This window comes from Cucurbita moschata, unplaced genomic scaffold, assembly GCF_002738365.1.
Source record: "Cucurbita moschata cultivar Rifu unplaced genomic scaffold, Cmos_1.0 Cmo_Scf00009, whole genome shotgun sequence".
Taxonomy (NCBI): Eukaryota; Viridiplantae; Streptophyta; class Magnoliopsida; order Cucurbitales; family Cucurbitaceae; genus Cucurbita; species Cucurbita moschata.
In genome coordinates this window covers 973710-998736 of record NW_019268525.1, presented here as the reverse complement: position 1 = coordinate 998736, position 25027 = coordinate 973710, and the positions used below count along the sequence as shown (strand labels likewise).

Sequence of the window (25027 nt, the reverse complement as noted above, 5' to 3'; positions counted from 1 at the left end):
AAAAAAAAAAAAAAAAAAAAAAAAAAAAAAAAAAAAAAAAAAAACAATGATCTGATACGAAATGTCAATAATTAATAACGATGGTTCCTCATCTCATCCAACCATGTTTCCCTCTCCAATTCAATTCCTGCCATTTATCCAAAGAAACATACTACTACATAACATACCATGTGGTTACTAGCAAACTGGTTGATTCTGTACATTACTCAGCAAGGTAATACAAAATAATAAGTACATGCTTCATTCAAAGATGAATGATAATATGCCTCCAGAATTCAGAATGTCTGACAAAAAAGCAAAAAGGACAAGATTGAAATCTATGGCTACTTGTACCGTACGTATAACAACACTAACAAACAGCATGGTTTAGAATGAACCAATTTAACTCGGGGAACTCCGTGATCAGGAATTGCAAAGAGAAGAAACGCTTTTCCGGAGAAGACGAAAGCCAAAAAGATCATTAAGCATACCTGGGGTCTGGAACACGAATTCACTGCACTATCTCCCTCTAATTGTACAGATCTGTAACAAAGCAAGCTCCAGGTATAGATATGAAGTGCCCTAGGATCCGTTCTGTAAATTTAAGATTATCTGGATTGATACAGACTAATTCTAGACAAAAAAATTTAATCCTGGTGGTCAAGGTATATGCATAGCGACATCCCTAGCAGAAAGAGCTTGAGATTTCCAACTGAATGATCCTACCCTACAGTTCCGACACTGTCAGGCGCTACCTTTTCAGTTGAAGAAGAGTTTGATTCACTGGAAGTTTGGCCACCTTTTTCACCCTGACCAACTAAGCGGTCGGAATCCTGATCGGGGAAAACTTCTGATTGCAACGAGGGAGAAATGTTATTTACATGCAGCCATGTGAGTTCCCACAAGCTATCTCCACCGAGCGCACTCCTCTGAACTAGCACCCCCTTAGTTTTCATAACAAGCAGGGTATTCTTGAGGAGTTCAGGCACTAGCTCCTGAAGCTTCTCACTTCTTTTCCCTCTAACTTTAGCTTTTGCATACTTTTCCATTCGGCTGAGAACGCCAAGCCATAGCTTGCAGAAGGTTGTTAACTGAGAAAGATCCTGGAGTAACAGTAGAAACACTTTGGACAAGAGTTTCATGGCAAGGATCAACGTCCCCTCCATGTTTCTGTAATCTTTCTGTGAGTGTCCTTGTGCAATTTCCAATAAATCGTCAAGCATTGTGAAGATCACAAGATCAAAACACTGTAACCACAAACCATGTGGAAGGTAAACTTCGTCAACAACTGTCAAGCACTTTTGCAATGACAGTAGAGCCTGGTTTCTAACCTCCTCTCTCTGATCCAAGCAAACTTTTCTCAACCCTTGCACAAGCCTCAGCCACATGTCTCCAATATCTTGCGACATCTTAATGGCTTCCTCCTCCCTTGCAGCTTCCTTACCCTCCCTAGCCCACCGTGCTAAACAATCAACAGATCCAGCCATAAGATCCAATGCTCGCAAAGAGCGTTCAGCCTGTCCAACACGAGACTCAGCAAATTGCCTAGAAGCATCAATGCAGAGGGTATAATTTGCCGGTAACAAGTGAGCACCATCGGATACAATAAATAGTAGAGCATCAAATCCTGCCTCAGAAGCCTCTGGATGGCGAGCTGTAATGGAGAGTAAGGATGTTATTGTTCGCCATCCAGATGGGGACCTAATATGAGAAGCATTTGCTTTCACTAGACGACTGACTTCCTGTGTAATTTGTTCACAGTAAGCATCAGCAACCCGAGCATCTAGCTTCAAGACAAGTTGCAGAGATCTCAAAAGTTCATCAGCAAGGTTCTCTTTATAAGGAAGTAACCGCTGGCAAATCCGGAGAAGTCCAAAAACAGCTTTCTCCACCAGGGCGCAGGGCATGACAGTTGACTGCACAATATTAGATATATGATCATAAACACCAGGCCACAAAAGCACAATTCTATCTCGGTTATTCAGGGTAATGGCAATCAACAATTCCAGACAGAAGACTGCTGTATCTTCATCCTCAGGAGAACTGTTTCCTTTCTGGGGTCGTCCTGCAGCCCATATGAGTGCTTGTGCCAGCTGTAATAGAGATTCAGCCTGAAGAAACTTGCTCTCTGTGAAAATGCTGTCAATATTGCACTTTTGAATAGTCTGAAGGGTGCGCTGATGAGCTGCAAGTTGTTGTTCGGTAGGCTGTGATCTTGGCTCCTCAGTGTCAAGAGATAAGAGCTGACTGAACCGGCCCATCAATCCAGAAGATCTCTTGGGAGTTCCAATTGACTGTATATGAGCAGCTGATAAAGAACTCGTAAGAGGCTTTCCATGCCCAGTGTCAGCAGAAAGTTCTGATTCATCAGCTGCATCACTGGCCACACGAGCTGGTAAAAGACCAAGCTTGTGCAACCGTAAGATGCAATCAAGGATGTTTCTCCAACCTGTACGAATGAAGTCACCATACCTGTTTTTTTTTTTTTTTTTTTTAATCGGAAACAAAGCTTTCATTAGAGAAATGAAAGAACATAAAAGGGTAATGCAAAAAATAAAATTAAAAATTAAAAATTAAAAAGACCACCCTCGCTTTTGTATAATAAAAAGACCACCAAAGAAACCCCAAAGCTAATTACAAGGAAAAAAAAAAGGTCACTGTACCTGTTGGCAATGGTGAACACTGTCATAGTAGCCATCCTCGCTTTTGTATCATCACCAAAGGCCAGCACGGGCTCCTCAACAGATGATGGGTTCAAGAGGGTTGTGAACTTGCAGAGGGACACAACAAGATCATCAAGTACGTCTTCAAGATGATGGCATGCAGAGATCTTTGCAACAGCTAAGAACCCATCAATGCATGTTTGATAGACTTCTTCATGTTCTGCATGATCAAATACCACAGATATAGCAGCAATTGTTGGCCCTGACATTATAGCAAACATATCACGATCAAGGTAGGCTTTAGAATCAGACACAATGAATGGAGAGGATTTCTTGGATTTATGCATCAGGTCTATCCATCGGCTAGGGTTCATTTCCGGAAAACCATTGCCTTGCTCTGGAGTTGTACGAATCTCATTCTTACAGATTGAGTGATACAACTCAGAGAGGAAATCTCTCGGAAGATCATTGCCTCCATTTATGTGCCTGCTGTTCCGAATGAAATCTTCTTCCGTCATCTTCTTTTTCACTTGAACATTGTGCTGATCCGTATTGAGCATTATAAGTGAATATGAGAGTAGAAGAGCAGCATCCTTATTCACAAGAATTTGAGGTGACTGTTCATAATATCTCTCCGAGAATGCCTCAAGCACCCTTTGTATCTTCTGTGACTCTCCAGGGAGTCGGAAAGTTTCCAAAAACAGCCGCAAAGCAGTATCCAAATTCATGTCCTGAAAATCAAAAGTCCAAGCAAATTCATGAAGAACCTGGACACAAAACTCATCATGATTTCCAAGGAAGTCACCAACCAGATTTTTATCCAGACCAGCAGTGTACCTAAAAAAGCAGGCTACACTTTTCGGATCAAGTTTATCGGGCAAGAGATGGGTTCCTTGAAGGAATTCGAGTCCTTTCTTGGGATCACGGTTAAAGTGATCAGCTCCAATCATCAAACGTCTCTTGATGTACTTTTTCCTTCTCACAAATGGAACCCATTGATTAGGATCGCTGTAATTTTCACACTTTACCAGCCAGAAAGGAGTATATTCCTCAAGGTTCACAGGAGTATTTTCTAGGCCAGTTCCATTACCTATCCTCTCAGCCATTCCCTGAATAACGGCAATAAGACCATCCAAAGCAAGGATATGCATTGAGGACAAAGGACAATTAACTGGAAAAGCACTCTTGGACAGAAGATTAGCAAGATCTTCAAAGACATTACTGCAAGTTATGTCACAATCTAAGTTTGCATACATCTCGACCATAAATGTTTTCTGCCTGCAGAAATCAACAAGAACCTCCATGGCAACCTCCTGCTGCTGGTATGAAGCCCCATACCTGCTTTGAGCAAGCCTCAAAATCACACATGAAAAGAAAGCCTCAAGCTGCAACTTCAGCTCAGTTCGCAGATGGTGATATAGATTGAGAACAATGCTACAAACCATTGAAAGGATCAGCGAGCTTGTTGACAGACCAAATTGCATAAGGTTTCGAAATAATTCATCTTGGATTAAACTCAATAACCTAGGGTGATGGCGGAAGGAAGGGCCACCCAGCTCTATTGCTGAATTTATCAATCCCAAGGCAAAAAGAGGAACATCTTCATCAAAAGCCATGGTATTTGATCTAGCACCCAACTCCATATGCTCGACTAGATTTAACAATGAACAGAGAAATCGAAAAATTTCCACCATGCAGGGGACCCCATAAGGTTCCTTCATAAGATGAAAGTCAAATGGAACCGTATCCTTCACACTACCATCCTCAAGTAAATTTTCTTCCATCCCAGTTGCCATCAAACCTGACGGAGAATTGGAATCGAAATTGTTGGATGACGATTGACCATCAAATTCATGGCCCAGGTTGCCATTCTCCAACAGTCTACTTCCTAGCACATAGTCATCATTAGCCCCCCTACCAGCCTGAACAAGAGAACATAATTCATAAATCAATTTAACAATTTTCTTTTTAATTTTTGGCAAAGAGCAACTTAACAGTTTCAATATAAATAAAATGATAATGTTTTAAAAGGTTAAAAGCATTCTTCATGATTTTTATCTAAAAGAAATGACGCATAAGCCTCGTTCTAAATGTAAAAAATATTAATAAAAACATAAAAAAGCAAAGCTATGTACCGTGGACAAAATAATTATTGTTAAATAAAATTAAAAAAACAAAAAGATATTTCCAAAACTCGACAAAAATTCTAAAGCTCATTCTCAACATCATCACCACCGTGACATACAGGATTTCCTTACTCGTTAACATTTGTCTCCAGTGTTTTTCTTTAGCAATAGAGAAACAAGTGGAGTTTCGATTTTGAAGAAAAGGCAATAAATTCATGTTATTCTTCTACTACATGACGTAGAAGGACTTTAAACCTTGGTGCATTCTCATGGAGGCATAAGCCTCTTGCGAACCAAAGAAGCATGAAGCTAAAAATTTGTTTCACAACTCAAGTAGGCCTCTAATAAACCAAAGAAGTCATAGGCCATGAGGCTAAAAGTTTGTCTCTCCCCAAAGGTAAGCCTCAAAAGTCCTTTAAAAAGTGGTAAGAACTTAGAACTAGCATTTTACCAAGAAGAACTTTTGATAATGTGAGATATTATCCCATAAAAAGAGTTGCAATTTTAACCCCGTTTGCTTCATTACTATCACTACCATTATTTGAACTGTATCAGGGGAAGTGTGACTGAAAAGAGATGCTTCCCATAAGGTAAAGTAAAACTATCGTGCACAAAATGAATAAATTTCTTTTCATTTTAGCTTCAACACCCATCTTAGTAATCTCTAGAAGTTAGCCACAGAGAAATACAGAAAATAAATTAGTACCTCCTGTTTGCTGGAACTATTGCCATTGACCAATGCACGTTCTGTGGTATTGACTTCTGAAAGATGTGAAAAGATACACCTAACAAGCTCATAAACTGTGTGGCGAGCTATCCGTTGCAATAGCTCACCCTTTGAGGCTGCCTGATGCACTATGCGGAAACAAGTATTAACAATGGTGCAGACATGCTGATTGCTCAACATAATGGATGCCTTACTTTTCATACAAGCAAGAAGAACCTGAAGTATTTTCATCAGGACCATTTCTTCTGATGCAGGATCTGTTATCTCAAATCTACAGCAGGTAACAGCATCAACTATCAAGTGAACGGCATCTCCAGCATTAACAGTGTATTGATCAATCATGTCAAGAGTTAAAATCTTGTACACAGAAGATAAAGCAACCCCAGTAATAGGTGCCCCAGTTTCATCTGATCGAATTACATCTAAAAATGGTTGAAGATACACAGCTGGGTTGATTGTATGCCATGGATGTTGCCATGAATATATCTGCTTTCTTAATGACTTCAGTGATTGAATTAAAGAGTGTTCCAATTGATCATCACCTGACATATATCGACCTCCCCATCTAACATTTCTTCTCATTACTGCCAATACAGCACCAATTTCTGAATTAATCATGCATGCTAAAGCAGTTTTATTCGTATATGTGACATCACACTCCTCTGGTTCTTCCTCAATTGAATTGATTCCAGTTTGCAGCTTCAAGCGCCCCATCTTTGGATATGTTCCCTTCACAGTACTAAAGTTTACCACGTACTGTGAGAAGAATGAGCAGAAACCTACCTAATGTCTACAATCACAACATACACAGATAAGAGACATATTTATTTAGAAGTACTAAATTCAATGAGCTTAACAGTTAAAATATGGGAATGAAAGCTCCAGCTAAAATTTTCCCAAAAAGAAAAGGTGCAATAGCACAGTGTCTAATAGAAAGCTCCTCTAATCAATTTTAACAAATGATAGAAAAGGTAGATAACACTCCAAGCTAAATTTCAAGTTCCTACTTAATTGAATGAATAAACTACATTCCAGAAAGACTGACTGGAGAAATCATGCTAGAAGACACTTCATTCCAAGAAAGTAGTTGTCTGAAACTGTATTTTATTGTTTGTAGAAAGAAGTTCATGTTGGCAGAGATTACATGAAAAAGAACCAAATACGACTATCAAAAGCCTGCAATTCTAAACCCAGAATGATTCTCCGCGCAAGCTAGCTGAAAAGTCTGTAAATGGAGACAAGACAGGACGAGTATTGATTAGGCTTCAACCTTGAGTTCCAGCACCAGCATTGTATCTTTCAGATTAAATAAAAGAATCCTAAGTGACTAGAAACGTGAATCAATTCTAACACCATGAAAAAAATTGGAGATCATGCTTATCCATGTAAGTGCAAAGTACTGGGTGAATTGGTTGAGATCTCAAGCAAAAAGCTAATAGAGTGTGGAACGTAAAGTTTGGACCGTTGCATCTTTTTCTTTTAAAAAGAAAACAAGGTTTGAACAGTAGGATCTCGAAGAAAAAACCTAAATATGCATAAGGGTATATTGCAGAAAAGGATCAAAGCAAGAAGGAATACTCTAGCCCCCCAAATCCATATTCTTTTGGAATGAGGGAAGGCAAAAACATTGAAAACGCTGTGCCAACCAACTTATTAGAGAAATAACAATCTCCACACGCCCAAGGACATTGTCGAAGTAATAATATATTTTACATAGGACACCAGAACTGCTTAATAAGGAATATTTCTCTCCGCGTGCAATTCGTGAAGATTGAAGCAAGTAAGGATGGGCCAGAGTGGGGATGAGAAGATCGCAAAGAAATGTAACTACTGAAATAGGGAAAAAAAACTACTTATTCTATAGGAAACTTCACTTTGAAAATCTTTGTCATTTACACTAGGACAGAATGCATCGATGAAGAATTCTTTTGTGTCAATAGCCGCAGCACCATCGTTGCAATAATTATAGCCCTCTTGACATGGCAGGAAGCACAAACAAAAGTATAAGAATGGACAACGGAGAGAGAGAAAAATAGCGCCCAAATTCGAAATGCGATCTCGAATCTGACGAACCTTTGAAATACCCACCTTCATTTTCGCTCTCCAAAATTCTATTTCAAATTCAAAACAAGAACGGTTTTAAAAGCTAAATTATGAGTATTATTTCTACAACGAGGAAAAGGGAAGGATATTCGACGTTGTTTTTGGATCCAAATTCTTCACAATGTCGAGAAATTCAACAATCGCAACCTCGAACACACTGAATTTTCATAGTTAAGCCCCTCACAAAGAAAATGTTAACTTACGGCCGTGTCGATTACAGGCGGGGTTGTTCCTCATGGAATATAGTACGTTATCGAAGCTTCCTACGCAACCAAACAAACGAAAATGAAGGAGGGAGAAACAAGATCCTACTCGATCACTCTAGGCACAGAGATATACAAGGAAATGTGTATGTGAAAATGAAACACAGAAATGACGACCAAAGATCTAGAAAGCAACGAATTACTTGAGATACGAAGAGGAGCAAAGGCGGTCAACATATGCAGGAACAAGAGATCTAGGGAGAGATTAAAGAGCTTCATTTTGGCATTGCGCACTCGATCTACCATCCATAGCCTTGGTGCAAATCAAAACGAAAATGGCCAGTAAACAAGAAATATTGCATAAACTATAAATCGTTAAAATTAGCACGCATCCCAGGGAAACAAGAATTACCTAGACCAGAACAAATTCGAAATCGAAATGATACAGAGGCGGCGTCGGAGCTGAATTTACCGGAACGACGGTAGTCGAACGGCGGAAAGCCGTTAGGGAGGCGACGGCCGGCGAGGGGTGGGGGATCTCCTTGCGACTGGAGGAGGGGGGTTGTGAAGAAGAGGAAAGAAAATTTGAGAGAAAAAAAAAAGTGCAGTACTATTTCATTTTCATTTTCATTTTCTTAAAACTTTTATTGAATTTTACTAATTTTCTTTAATCTATGAACCCATGTTTATTTAAATACATAAGAAAAATTTAAGTTTTTATTTCACTCACTAAAAAAAATTAATATGTTTATTTTTTAAAAAATATATTAAAATTTTAGTAGAGATATACCCGTTAAAAGTCGATTTTTTCTTGAGTGTCGTCATGGTTTTGTTTTGTTTTTCACTCGTCATCATCTAATTTCATCAATTCATACCACCGATTGATGGATCTGAGACGTTAAGTTGGTTTAACTTCACAAATTCGTATGATTCCACCTTTGATTTCGAGGGTGAGATTCAAATGTAAGGTTTTTGTTTTTCTTGGCTGCAAACAACAATCAACATTGTCATCTCCTCCGATTACTATGCTTCAAAGGTCGCTCATTTGAATCCATGTCATCGTGTTCCTTACACACAGACGTCATTCAAATTAGAGGAGATTGCTCGAAAAAACAACATTAAGAGCAAGAGAAGCGCGCATGTCCAATTCAATTGATTGGAATTGGGCAAATACCTCAAGGAAAATGGAGACCGGGAGTGGACAAGGAGTTTTGCTTAAAATTTGACGAAGGTAAAGAACAATCAAGTATGCACGTGATTCATCTATGATAATCAATGATTTTATACATCATTCAAATGTATTGCAAGATTGTTACGAGACCCATGTTAAACATGATTTGATTGCACGTGTTAAATTGATATAAAAATAATTGCACGTGTAATTGAATAAGTAGCCACCAAAGTCACTGTACGGGTTAATCGATGTCATCGTACAAATTCAATTATATTTTTATGTATCAATTAGGATCAAGCTAGACGATCCTAATTCAAGACATGTCACGGGTGAAGATCCTCTTTAAAGAGGATGAAAGACTGGATCGCATATGTTGTGTGTATGTCTAACAACCTCGACATGTAGAATATTAAAATCAACCTTACCCAAATAATAATTTGTAACGCTGAATAATTAAATAATATATCTAAATATAGGTTTATAGTAAAGACATTTTAGGTGGCAACCAAAATGACAAAAAGACAATACACATTAATTTTCTCACGTTTTAATAATATAATAAAGGTCAACGAGCATGACTTTTTTTACATTGCTTGTGTTTTCTTAAACTAATTAATATAAAAAATAAATCATATTTCAATATCTTAAAAGCCTGTTAAGTTTGAAATTTATAATCACATTAATTTAAATTTTATTTAATACACGTCACCATTTAAAAAAAATCATCGGTTTAAATATTTCATATGAAATAAAATATTTTAAAATATATTAACAACATAAATTGTTACTTAAAATTTATTCAAACTTCAATAATATAATATTTTAATATGTTGAATTATTTTATTTATTATTATTTTTTAAAATAATCATTAATTCCTTTATAAAAAAAATTAATTAAAAATAATAATAAAAAACCCTTTTTTTCCTCCATATATAGCATTTTTGCCCCAAAAAAAGAGAACTCCATTCTTCTCCAATGGCAGAAACTCATCATCTATGGAGACAAATCCTCAACTACTCCAACACCTTCAAACCGTCGCCATCCTGGGAGGAGAAGGCCTTCGCCGAGGACACCGCCGCCGCCGTCTGGCCGCCGAGGTCCTACTCCTGCAACTTCTGTATGAGACAATTCCGGTCAGCTCAGGCCCTCGGTGGCCACATGAACGTGCATCGAAGAGACCGTGCTCGTCTCCAAAACAATCCCAACCGTTCATTCCTCATCAAACCAACTCCCACCCTCGATCTTCAAACTCACCCTTTTTGTCCCAAAAACAGCAGATCAGATTCTGGGTCGTGTCTCAAACGAGCCAAAGTTTGCGTCTCTGAAGAGCAGCTTGACCTTGAGCTCAAGCTATAGCCATGGCTATAGCTAGCTACTAAAGTTTTAATTTTTTTTTTTCTTTTTTCCATCTTCCCTCGTCTCCTTTTTCATGTACGGAATATATCTGAATGGAAGCGAAGAATTTATCAATGGAAAAAAGCTGTGAGTTTAGTTTCCATCTCGTTCGTTCGTTCATTTATCTCTCTCGATAATTTTATTTCTTTCTCGAAAATATTACATCACAAATACGAGATAAACAAAACTTATATTCATAGATTTTTGTTTTACGACCGAAAATTTGAATATTTAATCTCTTCATCGAATATATCTTGAAATGCATGCAATTGCGAGTAAGAAAGATTACCTTAATATAAACAAGTTTCTCCAATTGACTATATATTAGTGTTTTTTTTTAAGGTTATTTATAGTATAAGATGATAGGGAATTAATTATATTTTTTGGAGGGAAATTTTTTTAATAGTATATAATTGGTTTATTTTTCTTATTTAATGTTAAATCGTTTGGATTTTTTCAATTAATCATTTGTTTGAAATTGATTCTTTAAATATTTTGTATTAATTGAACAAGTTGAGTTTTAATAACAAACAAAACTTATTTAATTGATTTTTAAATTCCTAAAATGCACGAGAATTCTTTTAGATACTAATTTAGAAAATGTTTCAAATAAAATTGTAATTTAAAATTAATTTTTTTAGTTAAAGTAAATACTCAAAACCCTACAAAAAGTAAAGGTAAAAAAGGTGACTCACATTTTAACTTGATTTTGTAAAAAAAAAAAAAAAAATTACCACCTAAGTTCTACGAGACGATCTCATATTTTAGCTAGATTTCATGAAGTTCAAGAGGAGTTATGGTTAAACTCGATCGACCCAGATTAAAGATGATCTAATAGAGTAAAAAAGTAAAAAAAATGGAAGTAAAAAAAGTAGGCATCAAATGAAAGTGTGATGGTTGTGATGTATACTAAAACAGCAAACAGCATTGAAAGTAATGAGAATTTTACAGTGAGGAGAAATGGAAGGCGAAGGCGAAGGGTTTTGGGATGAGATTTGAGAGCTCTTTTGATTTCTGTTCACATAGTGAGTAGCAGTGGATTTAACACACAGATCAGAATAAGATTTAAAAAAAGAAAAAAAAAAAAAAAAGATAGATAGTAACGTCTGATATTAAAAGGTCACAGTCAGCTACATTAACATCCCCCAGATGACTGATAGTAAGGAACATACCTCACCACCTTGAAATACCCTTTTAACTGTTTTATTACCTTACCATCTTCTTCTCTTTTTCCTTTTCATTCCCCATAAATTCCCTTCTTTTTCTCTCACTACATGTCTTCTCAAAATAAGTAAAATTATAACCTACTTATTACACACAAAATCCAAACTTTAGAACGTTCACGATCCCACGTTAGCTGGAGAGGAGAACGAAGAATCCTTCCTTATAAGGGTGTAGACGTGTTTTAAAACTGTGGGGCTGATAACGATACATAACAGGCCAAAACGGACAATATTAAACTTGAGTCATTACAAATGGTATCAGAGGCAGATGTATGCAAGTGACGACGGTTGGAGAGGGGAAACGAAACATTCTCTATAGAAGTGTGATAACCTCTCCCCAGTAGACATGTTTTAAAACTATGAAGTTGATGGTGATATATAACGAGCTAAAATGGACAATATTTTTTAGCAGTGGACTTGAGTTGTTACAAAAAGTACAGAAACGGTAAGATCTCACGTCGGTTGGAGAGAGAATGAAACATTTCTTATAAAGGTGTGAAAACCTCTTACTAATCATGAGGTGACGGCGATATATATTGGAGCCAAAATAAACCGTATCTTAAACAATTTAAAACGTGGAAAGATTAGTTTATGTAAAAAAGACAACAAAAAAGTCTTGTCTCTCCATCAGTGGCACTATTTACGCGTCCTTTTTGTGGTTGTGTTGCTTTAAGATACTGTGTATGTGGTCTACGTCTTTATATATACACAATATTGTTGATATATACGAACAAACCTATGGTTTTCAAATTCAATACCTATGCATGTAACATTAGAATTCAACCCTATTGTTTATTTTTTGTTTAAACTAAGGTGGATAATCATTAATCCCATAGCTGGGTAGGCATGTGCATGTAACCTTACTTTTCAACTCTTTTCTCGATGTTATTAAACATTAATGTTTTCTTTTTTGGCTATCGTTGTTTTGTGTTTGAGGAACTAGATTTGTCTTTCTAAACCTACGACAGCTCCTGTGGTTCTGGATAATGTCTTTTTGGTCTCAACCAAGGATCAAACCTAAAGGGTATGGCTTTAGAAACGACATGTAATAGCCTAAACTCATCGCTTTGACCCGTTACGTATTGTTGTCAGTTTCACTATTTTAAGACGTGTATATTAAGGAGAGGTGTCTACACCTTTACAATGAATGTTTTATTCCTCTCTCTAACCGATGATGCCAGCATCCTTGCTTACACAATGCTCGGTGTCTGGCTCTGATATCATTTGTAACAGTTCAAACTCACTGTGAGCAGATATTGTCCACTTTGACTCATTACATATCGATGTCAGCCTCACGGTTTTAAAACACGTTTGTTAGGGATAGGTTTCCACACTCTTATAAGAAATGTTTTGTTCTCCCCTCCAATCGATGTTGAGATCTCACAATCCACCCATTTGGGGCCCAACATCTTTATTCACACACCGCCCTGTGTCTAGCTCTGATACTATTTGTAATAGTTCAAACTCACTGCGAGCAGATATTGTCCGCTTTGGCCAATTACATATCGATGTCAGTCTCACAGTTTTAAAACGCGTTTGTGAGGGAGAGGTTTCCACACCCTTATAACGAATGTTTTGTTCTCCCCTCCAATCGACGTGGGATCTCACAATCCACTCCTTTGGAGGCCCCAACATCTTTATTGACACACCGCCCAGTGTCTAACTCTGATATCATTTGTAACAGCTCAAGCTCACCGCTAGTAATATATTATCTGCTTTGGCCCGTTACGTATCGTCATCGGCCTCACAGTTTTAAAATGCGTCTGTTAGGAAGAGTGCTTTGTTTTCCTCCCAAACCCCACGAGGGCCATATAGGCAAAAAAGAGAGGAGTGTTGTTCATTCCATTGACTTGTTCTCCATAAGGAAAATTGAGGCAACATGAGTTATGAGCTAAATGGGTTTGTGAGGGGAGAGAGCATTGGTGTACATGGAGGGAATTTTATGGAACTCACCGTTAATGCCCACAAAGTAGTGGAGTCACTTTGACATAAGAATGGGAGAGAATTTAGAGGAAGAGGCTCAGAATTGCCTGGTGTGTGTAAGAGATAGTTTACACGTATATTTGAAAGAGCTGAAAAGAGAAAGAAGGGTCTCAGAGATCGCACATGGCCGGGGCTGGGCTTGATTGATATGCTATATGCCTATTTTGGCTGTTGCAGTGATGCCTATGCGCCATATTTATGGAGCTGTTTTGCTTGGAAGGTTCATTGGGGAATTTCGTCGAACAGGTTGCGGGGAATAAATGCTCACCACCTTTCTTTTCTTCTTCTTCTTCTTCTTCTTTTTCTCTCATTCTCATTTATGGGGTCTTCTGTTTTTGGGGTCTGAAGCTTTCGTTGTATTAGTTTTTGTTTTGGGATTTGTAAACCCTTTTGCTTTTCTTTATTTATTTATATTATTTATTGGTTCCTTTCTCTTTTTTTGTTCTAATTTCTTTGTTTTTCTCTCTCTTTATATGGCTACAACACTGTCTTCCGTGTTTGGTTCACTTGATTTTACTTCTCGGATAACAGCATGTTTTTTTTTTTTTTTTTTCAAAAATATTTTTATCACCCTTTAAAAACTAATATTAAAATGTTCTAACGTACATTTTTCTTCCCTAACTTGACCATAATAATTTTTTTAAACATTGAGCTTGAAGGGTGTTAATGTTAGTCTTTAAATTTCATATTTTTTTTAGATTAATACTTGGACTTTTTAAATTTTCAAGGGAGTTAATGAAACTTTTTAAGGTTGAAGGATATTTTTGAAACGCTATTAAAAGTTGAAGTATATTTTTTAAACAAAATACTACGTTTCTAACGAAAATTAACAACAATAGTATTTTTTATCCTAAAACGATGAAACTTACGATAACACATAATTGACTAAAATAGACGACATCAGCTATAGCCCTTTAGCTTCAAAGTCATGGTCTACTCAATAATCAACTACATGATTCTTCAACTCCCACCTTCTTTAGTATGTTTTAAGAAGCTGAAGTGACCAAAAGTGTTGGCTGTGAATGGGCCAAGGCCAATATGAGCTGTCATTGGTTGTGCACATATTCGTTGGAGCCTAAGAGTGCCCATCATAATGACGGAGAAAGCAAAAGTTAAAACATCTTAAGCAAAAGTAAAAGCAAAAGTAAAAGGAGATAGTGTATTTAGAAATAAAGGCATATCAATCCATTTTAAGTTCTTTATATTTTATTTTAGTTTTAAATTTAGTTATCCATTTAAGAAAAAGGGAGAAAAAATCGATGAAAAAAAATAAAACAATATTTAATACAATTATGGTAGTGGAGCGTCATCACCGAACATATAATTTAGTTTATCTAGAAAAGGTAGTGCTCGATCCAGAAGTTAGACACGTGATTGTTGTGCATAGGATGAACGAGGCTATACGTTATCGTGTTCTAGATTTGAGGTCTTAGGAATCTTCGACCGTTTTTTTTTTTTTGTTTAACATTGTGGATCACATTTTAATAAATTAAAATTGAGTTCTAGATTTTTTTTTTTTTTTTTGATAAATTGGTCAAAAATAAGAAAAAAAAAACTATAACAAAAAGAAAAAGAAAAAAGAAAATATAAATCACGACCTTATGTTGACCGCTCTCCCTGTACCCAAAAACCAACGAAACCCTTCTACCTAAGCAAAGCTCTTCTCGGCACTGTCACTTCAACAACTTCATTTTGACTATAGAAAAAGGTAAGTGGTTTAGGCAAGGCCATCTTCATTGGCTGACCCAGAAGATAATTAAAGCTCTGCAAGAGGCTTCGGCGTATTCACCCTTTTCATCTTCGATTCTTGCCTTTTAGCTTCGGGTAATCGTTTCTTTTTTTCCTTCTTTCTGATGAGTTTATCTTGATTCCTCTTAATTTTTGAGTTCTGATTGAAATTCAACCAGGTTTTGTTACGTAAAGTGGGTATTTTAAATCTTATTTGCTTTGTGTATTGTGTTTGGCATTGTGGGGGGTTTTTAGTTGTAGATGGTTCATTCACATATTAGCTGAATTCTCCGAAAGTGGTTTTGTTTGAATTTGTTGAGTTGTGGATGCTTGTTTCAGAATTCGACTTCGATTTAGAGCAAAAAAGAAAGACCCGTGTAGAAGTACTCGAGGAAGACACTAAATTATGCAGAGAACTTGAGGTGGAGAACAACAATTGCAATTTCATAACGCTTTCATTTTTGTGAGATTAGCATTTTGCTTTAACTTGGTCTCATTCTCTTGCAGATTGTTGCTTGTTGACACCTTGAGATTGTGTCTGTATTTATAGAGAGTCAAAATGAATGGTTACATGCTGGATCATGTCATCAAGGATATACTAACTGCGGTTGAGCCGTTGCAAGATGATTGGGCAGCGCGGTTTCAAATCATTAACGAGTTGCGGGATGTCGTGCAATCTATTGAAATTCTGCGAGGTTCTTCTTGTGATCTTCAGAGTTACTTTTTCAAACTTTGTTCAATCAATGACATGACATTGTGACTTGAGGTTGTTAGCTTTTCATATATGAGATTTTGGTTATCTGGTCAAATCAGGTGCAACAATTGACCCATTTGGGTCCTTTGTATCTAACCTATTTTCTCGTTGGGGAGACTTGGATATCTCTGTTCAATTGCACAATGGTTCTTATGTTTCAACTGCGGGGAAGAAGCTTAAGCAGAGTTTACTAAAAGATGTTCAAAAAGCATTGAGGAAAAAAGGTGCTCTTCTAATACATTTTTCTTTCATTTTCTCCCCATAATTTGCTAACTTAGGAACTCGTAAGACGTTGCTAGGAACGTTTAGGTTGAATCTTTCTTTACATCATGAAGTATTGTTTCCCCTTTACCATATAGAGTTCCCAAGTCATTGACAGAAATAGAAAAGGAGGTTGGTATCCTGGTGTATAAAGAATGTAGGTTATTTCTTAGCAATAGAATGTGTTAGCCACCTTGCTACAGGACCAGCCTGCCTAGTTATAATCGGGTTACTCCGAGTGTGGTGAGTGTTGGCTGCACGGAGGATCGATTTCTTTTGGATTTATGTTTTCTTATTCCTTGAGAATTTCTTTCTGCAGGTGGATGGTACAAGCTACAATTAATCGCTCATGCAAGAGTTCCCATTTTGAAGATCGAAAATATTCAGCACAACATTTCTTGTGATATTTCCATTGATAATCTTGTGGGGCAAATCAAGTCTAAAATTTTGTTGTGGCTTAATGACATAGATGGGCGCTTCCATGATATGGTTATGCTTGTATGTTCTTTTGGCATTGTCGAACTCTTCAACTCCCTTTCCAAAAAGTGCTTCAATGTAGTAATTATCCTCTCTAGCTTTGTGTAGGTCAAAGAATGGGCAAAAGCGCATGACATCAACAATCCAAAACAGGGGACTTTCAATTCATACTCTCTCAGTTTGCTTGTGATCTTTCATTTGCAGGTGGTTTTTCTTCCAATGCTGTTTTGTCAAATGCTAAAATTTATGAACCTTACATCTTAGATTGCTTGAGCTTAGTACATATCCGCTATGACATACTTGAATCCATTGTTGATCCCCTTCTTGGGCGATCTTCGATTTCTGCTTTTTTTTCCTTCCTTCAATAGCTTACTGCGGTATTTATTTTTATGTTTTTTGCAGACATGCTCCCCGGCCATCTTTCCTCCTCTTAAAGACATATATCCAGGAAATGTTGCCGACAATCTCAAAGGTACTTTTGCTTAGAATTTGTTGTCTTGTGCATTCTTAATTGCTTTATCTGGCAAGGATGAGGAATGCTTATGAACATTCGAATGATAGATGTTTCTAATCCTTTAATCAATTAAGCTATGCCAAGGTCAATTATGTACTTAGAACTTATGCAAATACATATGTAACTCAAAGGAATACTCGTGTGTGTATTAGTCGAGGTGTTGTCCATAAAAGAAATGAGACCAATCAGTAAGTCTAAAATATTAGTTTATGAATTGAAATACGAAGTAATGTGGCATGTATGTATTTAACCAGGTGTGAGGGCTGAAGTTGAGCAAGAAATTGCACAGACATGTGCAGCCAACATAGCCAGGTTCAAATCAAGAACAGTCAACAAAAGTTCTTTGTCTGACCTCTTCATTTCATTCCTTGCAAGGGTAATATCTTAGTTAAACTATTGTTCTTGCATCTTGTTAGTTTTAACATTTGTTCAATTATAATCTCTATACTTTTGTAAAATGATCCATTTCAGCTTCTAGTTAAATAGAGCATGCAATAATTATATTGTTTTGGCACCTGATTTTGGGATGATAATGAGCTAGCTAGTCATGTTTGTTGTCTCTGTAACTATCACAATCTTTTATTGTTATTGTTTTGTCTGTGCAGTTTTCAGATTTAAGTTCAAAAGCATCGGAGCTAGGAATTTGTCCTTACACGGGACAATGGTTGGAAATAGAAAGCAATATGAGATGGTTGCCAAAAACATATACGATATTTGTAATGTCTCTCTTCCTCTCTTTATGTCACCTCATGCTTTCCATAAGCGGCATTTCATTTGCCTATGCTCTGATGTTGTGGTGGGGTTCGGGATGGCTGTACAGATTGAAGATCCGTTTGAGCAACCAGCAAATACAGCCAGGGGTATTAATGCGAGGCAATTGATGAAGATTTCTGAAGCATTTCAGAGCACCCATTTTAGGCTCACCTCAGCTCATCTGCATCCAAATTATATCCTAAATGATTTAGCCCGACCTCAAGTATCGCAATTGATCATTAAGTCATCTGGATCTGCTAGTGTCCCAGCGTTTAATATTGGTAATTACCCCCCAATTCGTCCACAGTTTCACCAAGCCAGAGTTACACACTCCCGTCCATATATTCAACATCAGTTCCAAAACAATGCCCCAAGGTTCACTATGGGAAACTCCCCCTCAATCAACGCACAGGTACCCCGTACTGGAACTACACAGTCTCGCCCATCAGTTCAACACAAACCCCCGAATGGCGTACGTGTGAGCAATCCTAACAGTTCGAAAGTGGGGGAGCCCTCAAAACCCTCGAGGAGTTCTAATGGTCAAGGCCAGCAAAAGTGGAGGCCAAGATTTCAGAGACAGGTCCTGTGAACTACATTGTTTGACCTTTGCTTTTGTACGCATACTTGGCTAAGGAAGCTCAATTGCTCACCACATGGCCATTCTCTGTTACATTATCCTTTTCGTTGCATTTTTTTGTGCTTACACAGCTGGGGTTTGAAAGGTCACTCAAGCCATTAATATCCCATTTTTAGTTGAGAGACATTGCTTGTAATGATACCCCATTTTTCTGTTAATCTATACCTTTATTCTGTCTCCTCCATCGAGGTTAAAGACCGAGTATGACTAGAAGGGGTATAGAATTTCTAGCATTGGCATTTAATTTAACTAGCGAGTTAAACAATTACAGCAAATGGCCTATTCCTTGATTCCATCATTTACTTTCTCGTTGTCTCACATTAGCATTGTGGCCCTCTGGTTTTTATTTGTCTTTAATTTCTGTTCCTATCTTGTTGGTTTAAACACGCTCAGTTGATCATTGACTCGAAACATGTCTATAGAAAATAATTGAAGGTTTAGGACATTTTTAGTGATCTACCTTCAAAAGGTCAAAGCTGGAAGAGAACGGTGAGGACTCCACTGAACTGGAATGTTTTTCCGATCTGTGACTCGCAATCCAAACCGGCATTCAATGAGACCATCTCCGCTTAATATTCACAAATTACAAGTCACACTACCATCTTTTATTCATATGTACAATAACTTCGATGGCGTATCGTTAATATTTCACACGTTCTACATAATACTTTATTTTAATTCAACCAATAGAACTAATGCAAATCATTCGCACTACGAACCAATAAAAAATCAACTAGAAATACTACATTATCTATCTATTAAATATATTTGATATGATAACGAAACTCTTGACTGAAAGATGTCAAATATATTATTCGCCTTGGTAATGCATGAGTCGAGACCGTCATCCCAAAGATAAGCAGAAAAAGAAAGGTCAATGTAATGCATATTGAGGACGAAACATATTTTCCTCCAAAACCAACAAACTCGTCTGACATATTATCACCAAAAGAAAACTTTATAGTGATAGTTATGATATTACATCAAGATTCTTCAAATCACCATTTATAAGCCTAAAACACTTGAATATAAGAGAAAGTGTTCTAACTTATAAGATGTGGTATAAATATAATCTACCTCAATCAGGAACTGCCATCTACCGTCCCCATTACTACTTTATAGGATTTCTTCCTAATAGCCTCTGACCATTAAAGAATGAGTACATACATAAATGTACATGCACATGGATGAAAGCTATTGTCTATGCATTTACAATTGAATCTAACATTTTGAAAGGAGGGGCAGCTAACTAACAAAACTTTGTCCAATGTCGGAAAGAGGGTCGGAATTCAGGTGGGTGATTCGGCCAAAAGCAGGGTGTGCCACCATCCACAGGCAACGTTCGTAGGAGTGCAATTTTCGATCGGGACTTCAACAGGGATATTACGGTCGATTACATCACCCAAACCCAACTGCAGTGTGTAAATGGAAACTTCTAAGAAAACAACTTATAAACATGCATTTATGAAGAGGACATGAAAAACTGCAGAATATTTGTGACAGTATTTTTAAGGAACAAGAAAACAAGGAATCAAACCAACATACCTGGCCATATTTGTTCCAACCCCAGCAGAACACTTTCCCATTGTCTAGAAATTGGAGAAAGAAGACGTTAGAATGAATATCACAAAAATGAGTATCCAACAATCCAAATTCTTCAAATATAATGCATAAAGTTTAGAGAAGTTCAGTTATAACATAGTTCTTTAGAAGTTCTTGGTGACAATTCGACTTAAACAGGTATATCTTCCTCCTTTTTTCCTTTCGTTCTACTAGATGTCTTCTAAACAGACACAATTTCTTCAGAACCAAGAGGTTTAAAAGAAGAAAAAAAACACAGATCAACTAGATCTTCTATGAAGTTCCCAACATAAAATGTCTCTCTCTCCCCAAGAAATAATGTAACAACACTTCAAGCCCAAATAACCCAAGTCCACCGCTGGCAAATATTGTCCTCTTTGAACTTTCCCTTTCGAGTTTCCCTTCAAGATTTTAAAATGCGCATGTAAGGGAGAAGTTTTCAATTTCCCTCTCCAACTGACATGGGATCTCACAATTCACCCCCCTTGAGGGCGTAGTATCCTCGCTGACATACTGCCACCCAGTGTCTGGCTCTGATACCATCTGAAACAGCCCAAATCCACCGCTAGCACATATTGTCTCTTTGGGCTTTCCCTTTTGAGCTTCCCCTCAAGGTTTTAAAACGCGACTGCTAGGGAGTGGTTTCCAACACCCTTATAAAGAATGCTTTGTTCCCCTCACCAAACGATGTGGAATCTCACAAATAATCTCAGTGATGACTAGCTTTTAGTTTTAGCCTGTGCCTAAAGTTTTGTGAATTCCCACCGGAAGCACCCATGCTTTGGACTTCTGTACCATTATTGTTTATAATTTCTCACTTCTAATTTAAAGTTCAGAAATTTGAACTTTTTCATCCCAGTAAATTAAAGACTGGGTCTTATGAATCAAAAAGCACATAGAATAGTACCAAGTAAACAATGAAGTACCTGTTACTATAGCACTATGACGAGCCCCACAAGATACAACCTTTGCGTTTACATTTTCCACACTTGCTGCATCTAGAAGTCTTGGAAGTGTCTGAATAAATGGTTGGAAACAAAATAAGACATAGCCATAAATTACTTTGTTCTGCTTTAGAATGCATACTATCATAGAAATCTGATCGAGGATGCCTGCTGGCATGATCTGACAAGTTGAAGCGGTTACTAAAGCATACCTCAGCTTGATCAGCACCTGTTCCTAACTGCCCAAACTGATTTCCTCCAAATGAGTATATATCACCATCTGCAGATATACAGACTGTGTGCCACAGTCCAGCAGCGACACTCTCGATCCGGATACCGAGTAACGAGGATACACATGTTGGACTTAACTCATCATCTGTACACCCTTGCCCACACTGTAAGACATAAATTAAGCCAAAAATATAGCAGCAGCACAAGAAGTAGAGATAAAGTCCAGGAAAAGGAACAGAAAGAATTATCTCTTTTCAATTGAACTTGATCTTGATCTACATCTACGTATCTTTTTCTCCACCATTTTCTACTTTACCTACAGATGGATTCTGAAGATTGATCAATTGTCAAAATATTAAACTCCAGCTGATGTTGGGTTGTACAAAGGATCAAACTATTTAACGTGCAAATGAAAGAGGCATGGCTATTAGGTAATAAGTGAAAAAGAACAGAAAAAGAAATTAATGAATAGAACATGTCTAGCACACCAAATTGTAATAGCGTACTTCACGGTGGAAAAGGCTAGGCGATGAACAACCAGCACAAGAAAGATGCCCACATATTGTCTTACCGCTAATGAAGTACGCATGATCATGTAACAAAAAGGAAATTCTCACAATGAAAAGTGATGGAATGGAATGAAGACGGCGGGAGGAAAGTACTAAAACGGAATGAAGCACGTGATTAACATGATAAATTCACCTGTCCATACAGTCCCCAACCGAATGTTAGCAGCGCTCCAGCATCTGTGGCATAAAAGATCAGAGAAAAATCAAATACATGAAGCTTATCATTTAAAGTGGACAATATGACAAACAGGATGTATAGGTTAATCAAGCATCATATTTCATAAGAAACAGCAACTGATGAAGCAACAGAAAGTTTATGCAGCTACTTTATGTCAGGAAAAGAAACATCACAAAACCTGTAACTGCTGCACTATGACGTCCTCCACAAGCAATTCCCTTCACATAGCTTCCTGGAATTCTACTACCGTGACCCTCTAAACTTGCACTTCCTCGAGCAAGAGCCATGGCTCTATCTTTGCCAAAAGAAGGTGACTCGATGCAAGGTATAGGATGTGGAGAGGAAACCATACGTATGCGGGAACCCAAACCTAGCTGTCCTTCTCCACCATAGCCCCAACCCCAGACCTGTCCCATATCTGAAACTTTGAAGACATTAGGGTGCATTATATGCTTTGTATTTCATGTTATTCTAATAAAGTATTCGAAGTTCCTTGACCAATTAATTTTTTATGACTCTAAAATACAACTTAAGTGGATCAAATAGAATCAGCTAGGAAAAGTTTGGACCAAATTGAGTTCGAATACATGACGGGGACGAGTGGACAGAATTTATATATACTAAACCAGACTTACCTGACAATGCTAGCGTATGACGCCCTCCAGCTGATACAGAGGTTATTCTCACCCCAGGATTAAGAGTGACAAGACAGGGAAGTGCAGAGAGAGTGTCATCACTTGACGACGAGCTCTCAGCTGCAAGCTTTGCCGATGAAACCCGTCTCCTCTTTGTACTTTCTGCTCCACCACCTCTAGCTTCAATATTGGAAACAACACCACCAGTAGATCGTGCAGCTTGTAAACGGGGACTTGCTGCCACAAAGAACATGAAAGGGCAGTGAGAAAAACTTCGAAGATCCCCTTATGATAACTAAGTTCGTGCAGTACCTTGATCTATCACGGAAGAGGACTGCCTTTCTAATACATCCTTTTCATAGCCAGCCCCAACAGACAGATCACCCAAGATCTTTCCAGAGGGAACACATTCTTTCCATCCCCATGTGTAGACCTCTCCTCTATCTGTACATACACAGTAGAAAATGCACTAGACAGGTTCACTTAGCAATACAATAATCATTCAAACCATCTCACAGATCTCATAGGAAATAAAAATCCTCTTTTCTCTAAATGGCAAGCCATCTAATTCCTTCAGATATAAAAATTCATTTACATTTTCTATTGTGATCATTTATTATTATTACCATTTTTTGGGGGGGACTTTGCGCTTAAGGAAATGATGCGTCTCGCGCTTTAAAATCACTAGAAATAGTTTACCTGTAATTGCAACACAATGGGCCCAACCAGCTGCTGCTTTTACTATAGAAACTTCTGTTGGAAGAGGAAAAGGCTCCGGAGTTTCCTTGAGAAAAACATTGAAATATGCTCACAGGTAAGTACATTAAGAACTAACTGTAAAACATTTAAATTCAGTGCACATTGTGTATGGCTTATACCCCGTGCTTCCCAGATGTCACATAGCTTTGACCAAGATCATCTGTAGAGCCCCATGTAATGAGTTTTCCAGATGCTGATTAAATGAGGAAAACATAAGGAGTAAATATCAAATAAAAGAAAGAACTACAATGTGAAGAAAACTATATAATCCATTATTCGCAGTCATAAACAATCATTGAAGGCAACAAACGTGAGGACCGGTAGTTAAATGAAGTGTTGAGTACACGATAGAGAACAAAATGTAATCAATAGAACTACACAGATCAAGAACTGAAAAGACATTGGGAAGTAAAATTGTTAAAGATTAAAGAACAAAAACAATGCATAAGAAACAACAATTCCTCGTCAAATAAAAAGAAGAAGACACACAGCTTCAATCTAGAGAAGGGAAAGATAAAACTCACAGGAAAGAATACAAATTGAGTCAAGACGAATAAAAATCAGCACCTCGCTCAGAAATTACAGGGGAACAAAAAAGAACTCTATTCGCTCTATGCAAATATAAGTTCAATCAGAACAAAACATCGAAAACAAGCAAAAACTCTGAAGCGAAATGAGTTTTTGAGTATTAACCATTTCAGAACAAGCATTTTCAGATTTCCAAAATCCCCAAGAACTCAAAACTCACTTCCTCGCTACATTGAACAAAATTTCAGCCGCCAAAAAGCACACCCCACAACATAATAGACTAACATTCACCATATCAACAAAATCCAGCAATGCAGGAACTCACAAAATCCCAACACAAACCAGAACAAGACACGCACACACACACATATACACACAATCCCATAAAGAAATAACAAAAAGGAAAAGAAAAGATGATTCAAAGAAAAATCACCGGAAATGGCCATGGCGAACCCACAACCTCCACCACAGACATCCCTCCAAACTTGACCGTCAGTGCCATCCTTTCCCGGAAGTCGAACCACCATCGGACACAGCAACGGTGTCCTCTGCGGCAAAGCTCCGGGAAGATACCCCCACATAAACACAATCTTGTTCTCTTTAACATCCTCTTCCATTTTCACTATCCCTTCTTCTCCTCTGTTCCCCTCGCCAATCATATCGATTTACTCCAAAGAAAAAGAGTAAATTACGTAAGATCCAACAAAGCAAAGGTGCCAGTTTCTTTCGAGGTCTCGGATTTTGGTGCGGTTTCCACGCAAACAGAGAGTAATTTCAATTTGGAGTTTGGTGGACTTGAGGAAGTGATATGGAAGAAGGATGAAGTGCCCTAAGTTCAACACACTAAAAAAAAAAAAAAAAAAAAAAAAAAAAAAAAAAAAAAAAAAAAAAAAAAAAAAAA

At 37.5% G+C, this 25027-nt stretch overlaps 3 protein-coding genes across 8 annotated transcripts; 1 reads left to right on the top strand and 2 right to left on the bottom strand.

The window, feature by feature from the left end:
* Positions 1-140: 140 nt before the first annotated feature.
* Positions 141-8408, bottom strand: LOC111447319 (ARF guanine-nucleotide exchange factor GNOM-like). Of its 3 annotated transcripts, XM_023086417.1 has the most exons (6): positions 8214-8408; positions 8005-8114; positions 7802-7861; positions 5475-6285; positions 2643-4564; positions 141-2451 (listed from the first exon to the last, which is right to left on the bottom strand). In XM_023086417.1, exons 4-6 carry the CDS (start codon positions 6207-6209, stop codon positions 702-704), a joined length of 4407 nt encoding a protein of 1468 aa, XP_022942185.1. In that variant the 5' UTR covers positions 6210-6285; positions 7802-7861; positions 8005-8114; positions 8214-8408; the 3' UTR covers positions 141-701. The 3 variants fall into 3 exon arrangements, with proteins under 3 accessions (XP_022942185.1, XP_022942186.1, XP_022942187.1); XM_023086418.1 differs by lacking the exon at positions 7802-7861; XM_023086419.1 differs by lacking the exons at positions 7802-7861; positions 8005-8114.
* Positions 8409-15205: 6797 nt separating this feature from the next.
* LOC111447791 (protein HESO1) lies at positions 15206-18999 on the top strand. Of its 3 annotated transcripts, none has more exons than XM_023087132.1 (10): positions 15206-15401; positions 15645-15727; positions 15813-16000; positions 16119-16283; positions 16640-16818; positions 16906-17001; positions 17200-17269; positions 17566-17687; positions 17917-18027; positions 18132-18999. In XM_023087132.1, exons 3-10 carry the CDS (start codon positions 15865-15867, stop codon positions 18651-18653), a joined length of 1401 nt encoding a protein of 466 aa, XP_022942900.1. In that variant the 5' UTR covers positions 15206-15401; positions 15645-15727; positions 15813-15864; the 3' UTR covers positions 18654-18999. The 3 variants fall into 3 exon arrangements, with proteins under 3 accessions (XP_022942900.1, XP_022942902.1, XP_022942901.1); XM_023087134.1 differs by having other exon boundaries at positions 15212-15358; XM_023087133.1 differs by lacking the exon at positions 15206-15401 and having other exon boundaries at positions 15420-15727.
* Positions 19000-19590: 591 nt separating this feature from the next.
* Positions 19591-24957, bottom strand: LOC111447675 (ultraviolet-B receptor UVR8-like). Of its 2 annotated transcripts, none has more exons than XM_023086956.1 (11): positions 24560-24957; positions 23718-23791; positions 23539-23623; positions 23152-23283; positions 22840-23076; positions 22383-22628; positions 22160-22203; positions 21439-21621; positions 21209-21299; positions 20247-20290; positions 19591-20113 (listed from the first exon to the last, which is right to left on the bottom strand). In XM_023086956.1, the coding sequence occupies exons 1-11, from the start codon at positions 24783-24785 to the stop codon at positions 19991-19993; spliced, it is 1485 nt and encodes a 494-aa protein (XP_022942724.1). In that variant the 5' UTR covers positions 24786-24957; the 3' UTR covers positions 19591-19990. The 2 variants fall into 2 exon arrangements, with proteins under 2 accessions (XP_022942724.1, XP_022942725.1); XM_023086957.1 differs by having other exon boundaries at positions 22383-22622; positions 24560-24956.
* Positions 24958-25027: the final 70 nt, after the last annotated feature.

What these genes read in the sequence shown, in the direction of transcription:
- LOC111447319 (XM_023086417.1), bottom strand. Translation starts at nt 6,209, where the DNA reads ATGGGGCGCTTGAAGCTGCAAACTGGAATCAATTCAATTGAGGAAGAA. An exon ending in ATAGTTCCAGCAAACAGGAG is followed by an intron (nt 4,565 to 5,474) that starts GTACTAATTTAT and finishes TCTCTTGTTCAG; the next exon opens with GCTGGTAGGGGGGCTAATGA. An exon ending in GTGTTCACCATTGCCAACAG is followed by an intron (nt 2,452 to 2,642) that starts GTACAGTGACCT and finishes AAAAAAAAACAG; the next exon opens with GTATGGTGACTTCATTCGTA.
- LOC111447791 (XM_023087132.1), top strand. Translation starts at nt 15,865, where the DNA reads ATGAATGGTTACATGCTGGATCATGTCATCAAGGATATACTAACTGCG. An exon ending in TCCATGATATGGTTATGCTT is followed by an intron (nt 16,819 to 16,905) that starts GTATGTTCTTTT and finishes AGCTTTGTGTAG; the next exon opens with GTCAAAGAATGGGCAAAAGC. An exon ending in TCATTTCATTCCTTGCAAGG is followed by an intron (nt 17,688 to 17,916) that starts GTAATATCTTAG and finishes TTGTCTGTGCAG; the next exon opens with TTTTCAGATTTAAGTTCAAA.
- LOC111447675 (XM_023086956.1), bottom strand. Translation starts at nt 24,785, where the DNA reads ATGATTGGCGAGGGGAACAGAGGAGAAGAAGGGATAGTGAAAATGGAA. An exon ending in CCATTGTGTTGCAATTACAG is followed by an intron (nt 23,284 to 23,538) that starts GTAAACTATTTC and finishes GTGTATGTACAG; the next exon opens with ATAGAGGAGAGGTCTACACA. An exon ending in TCATACGCTAGCATTGTCAG is followed by an intron (nt 22,629 to 22,839) that starts GTAAGTCTGGTT and finishes ATGTCTTCAAAG; the next exon opens with TTTCAGATATGGGACAGGTC.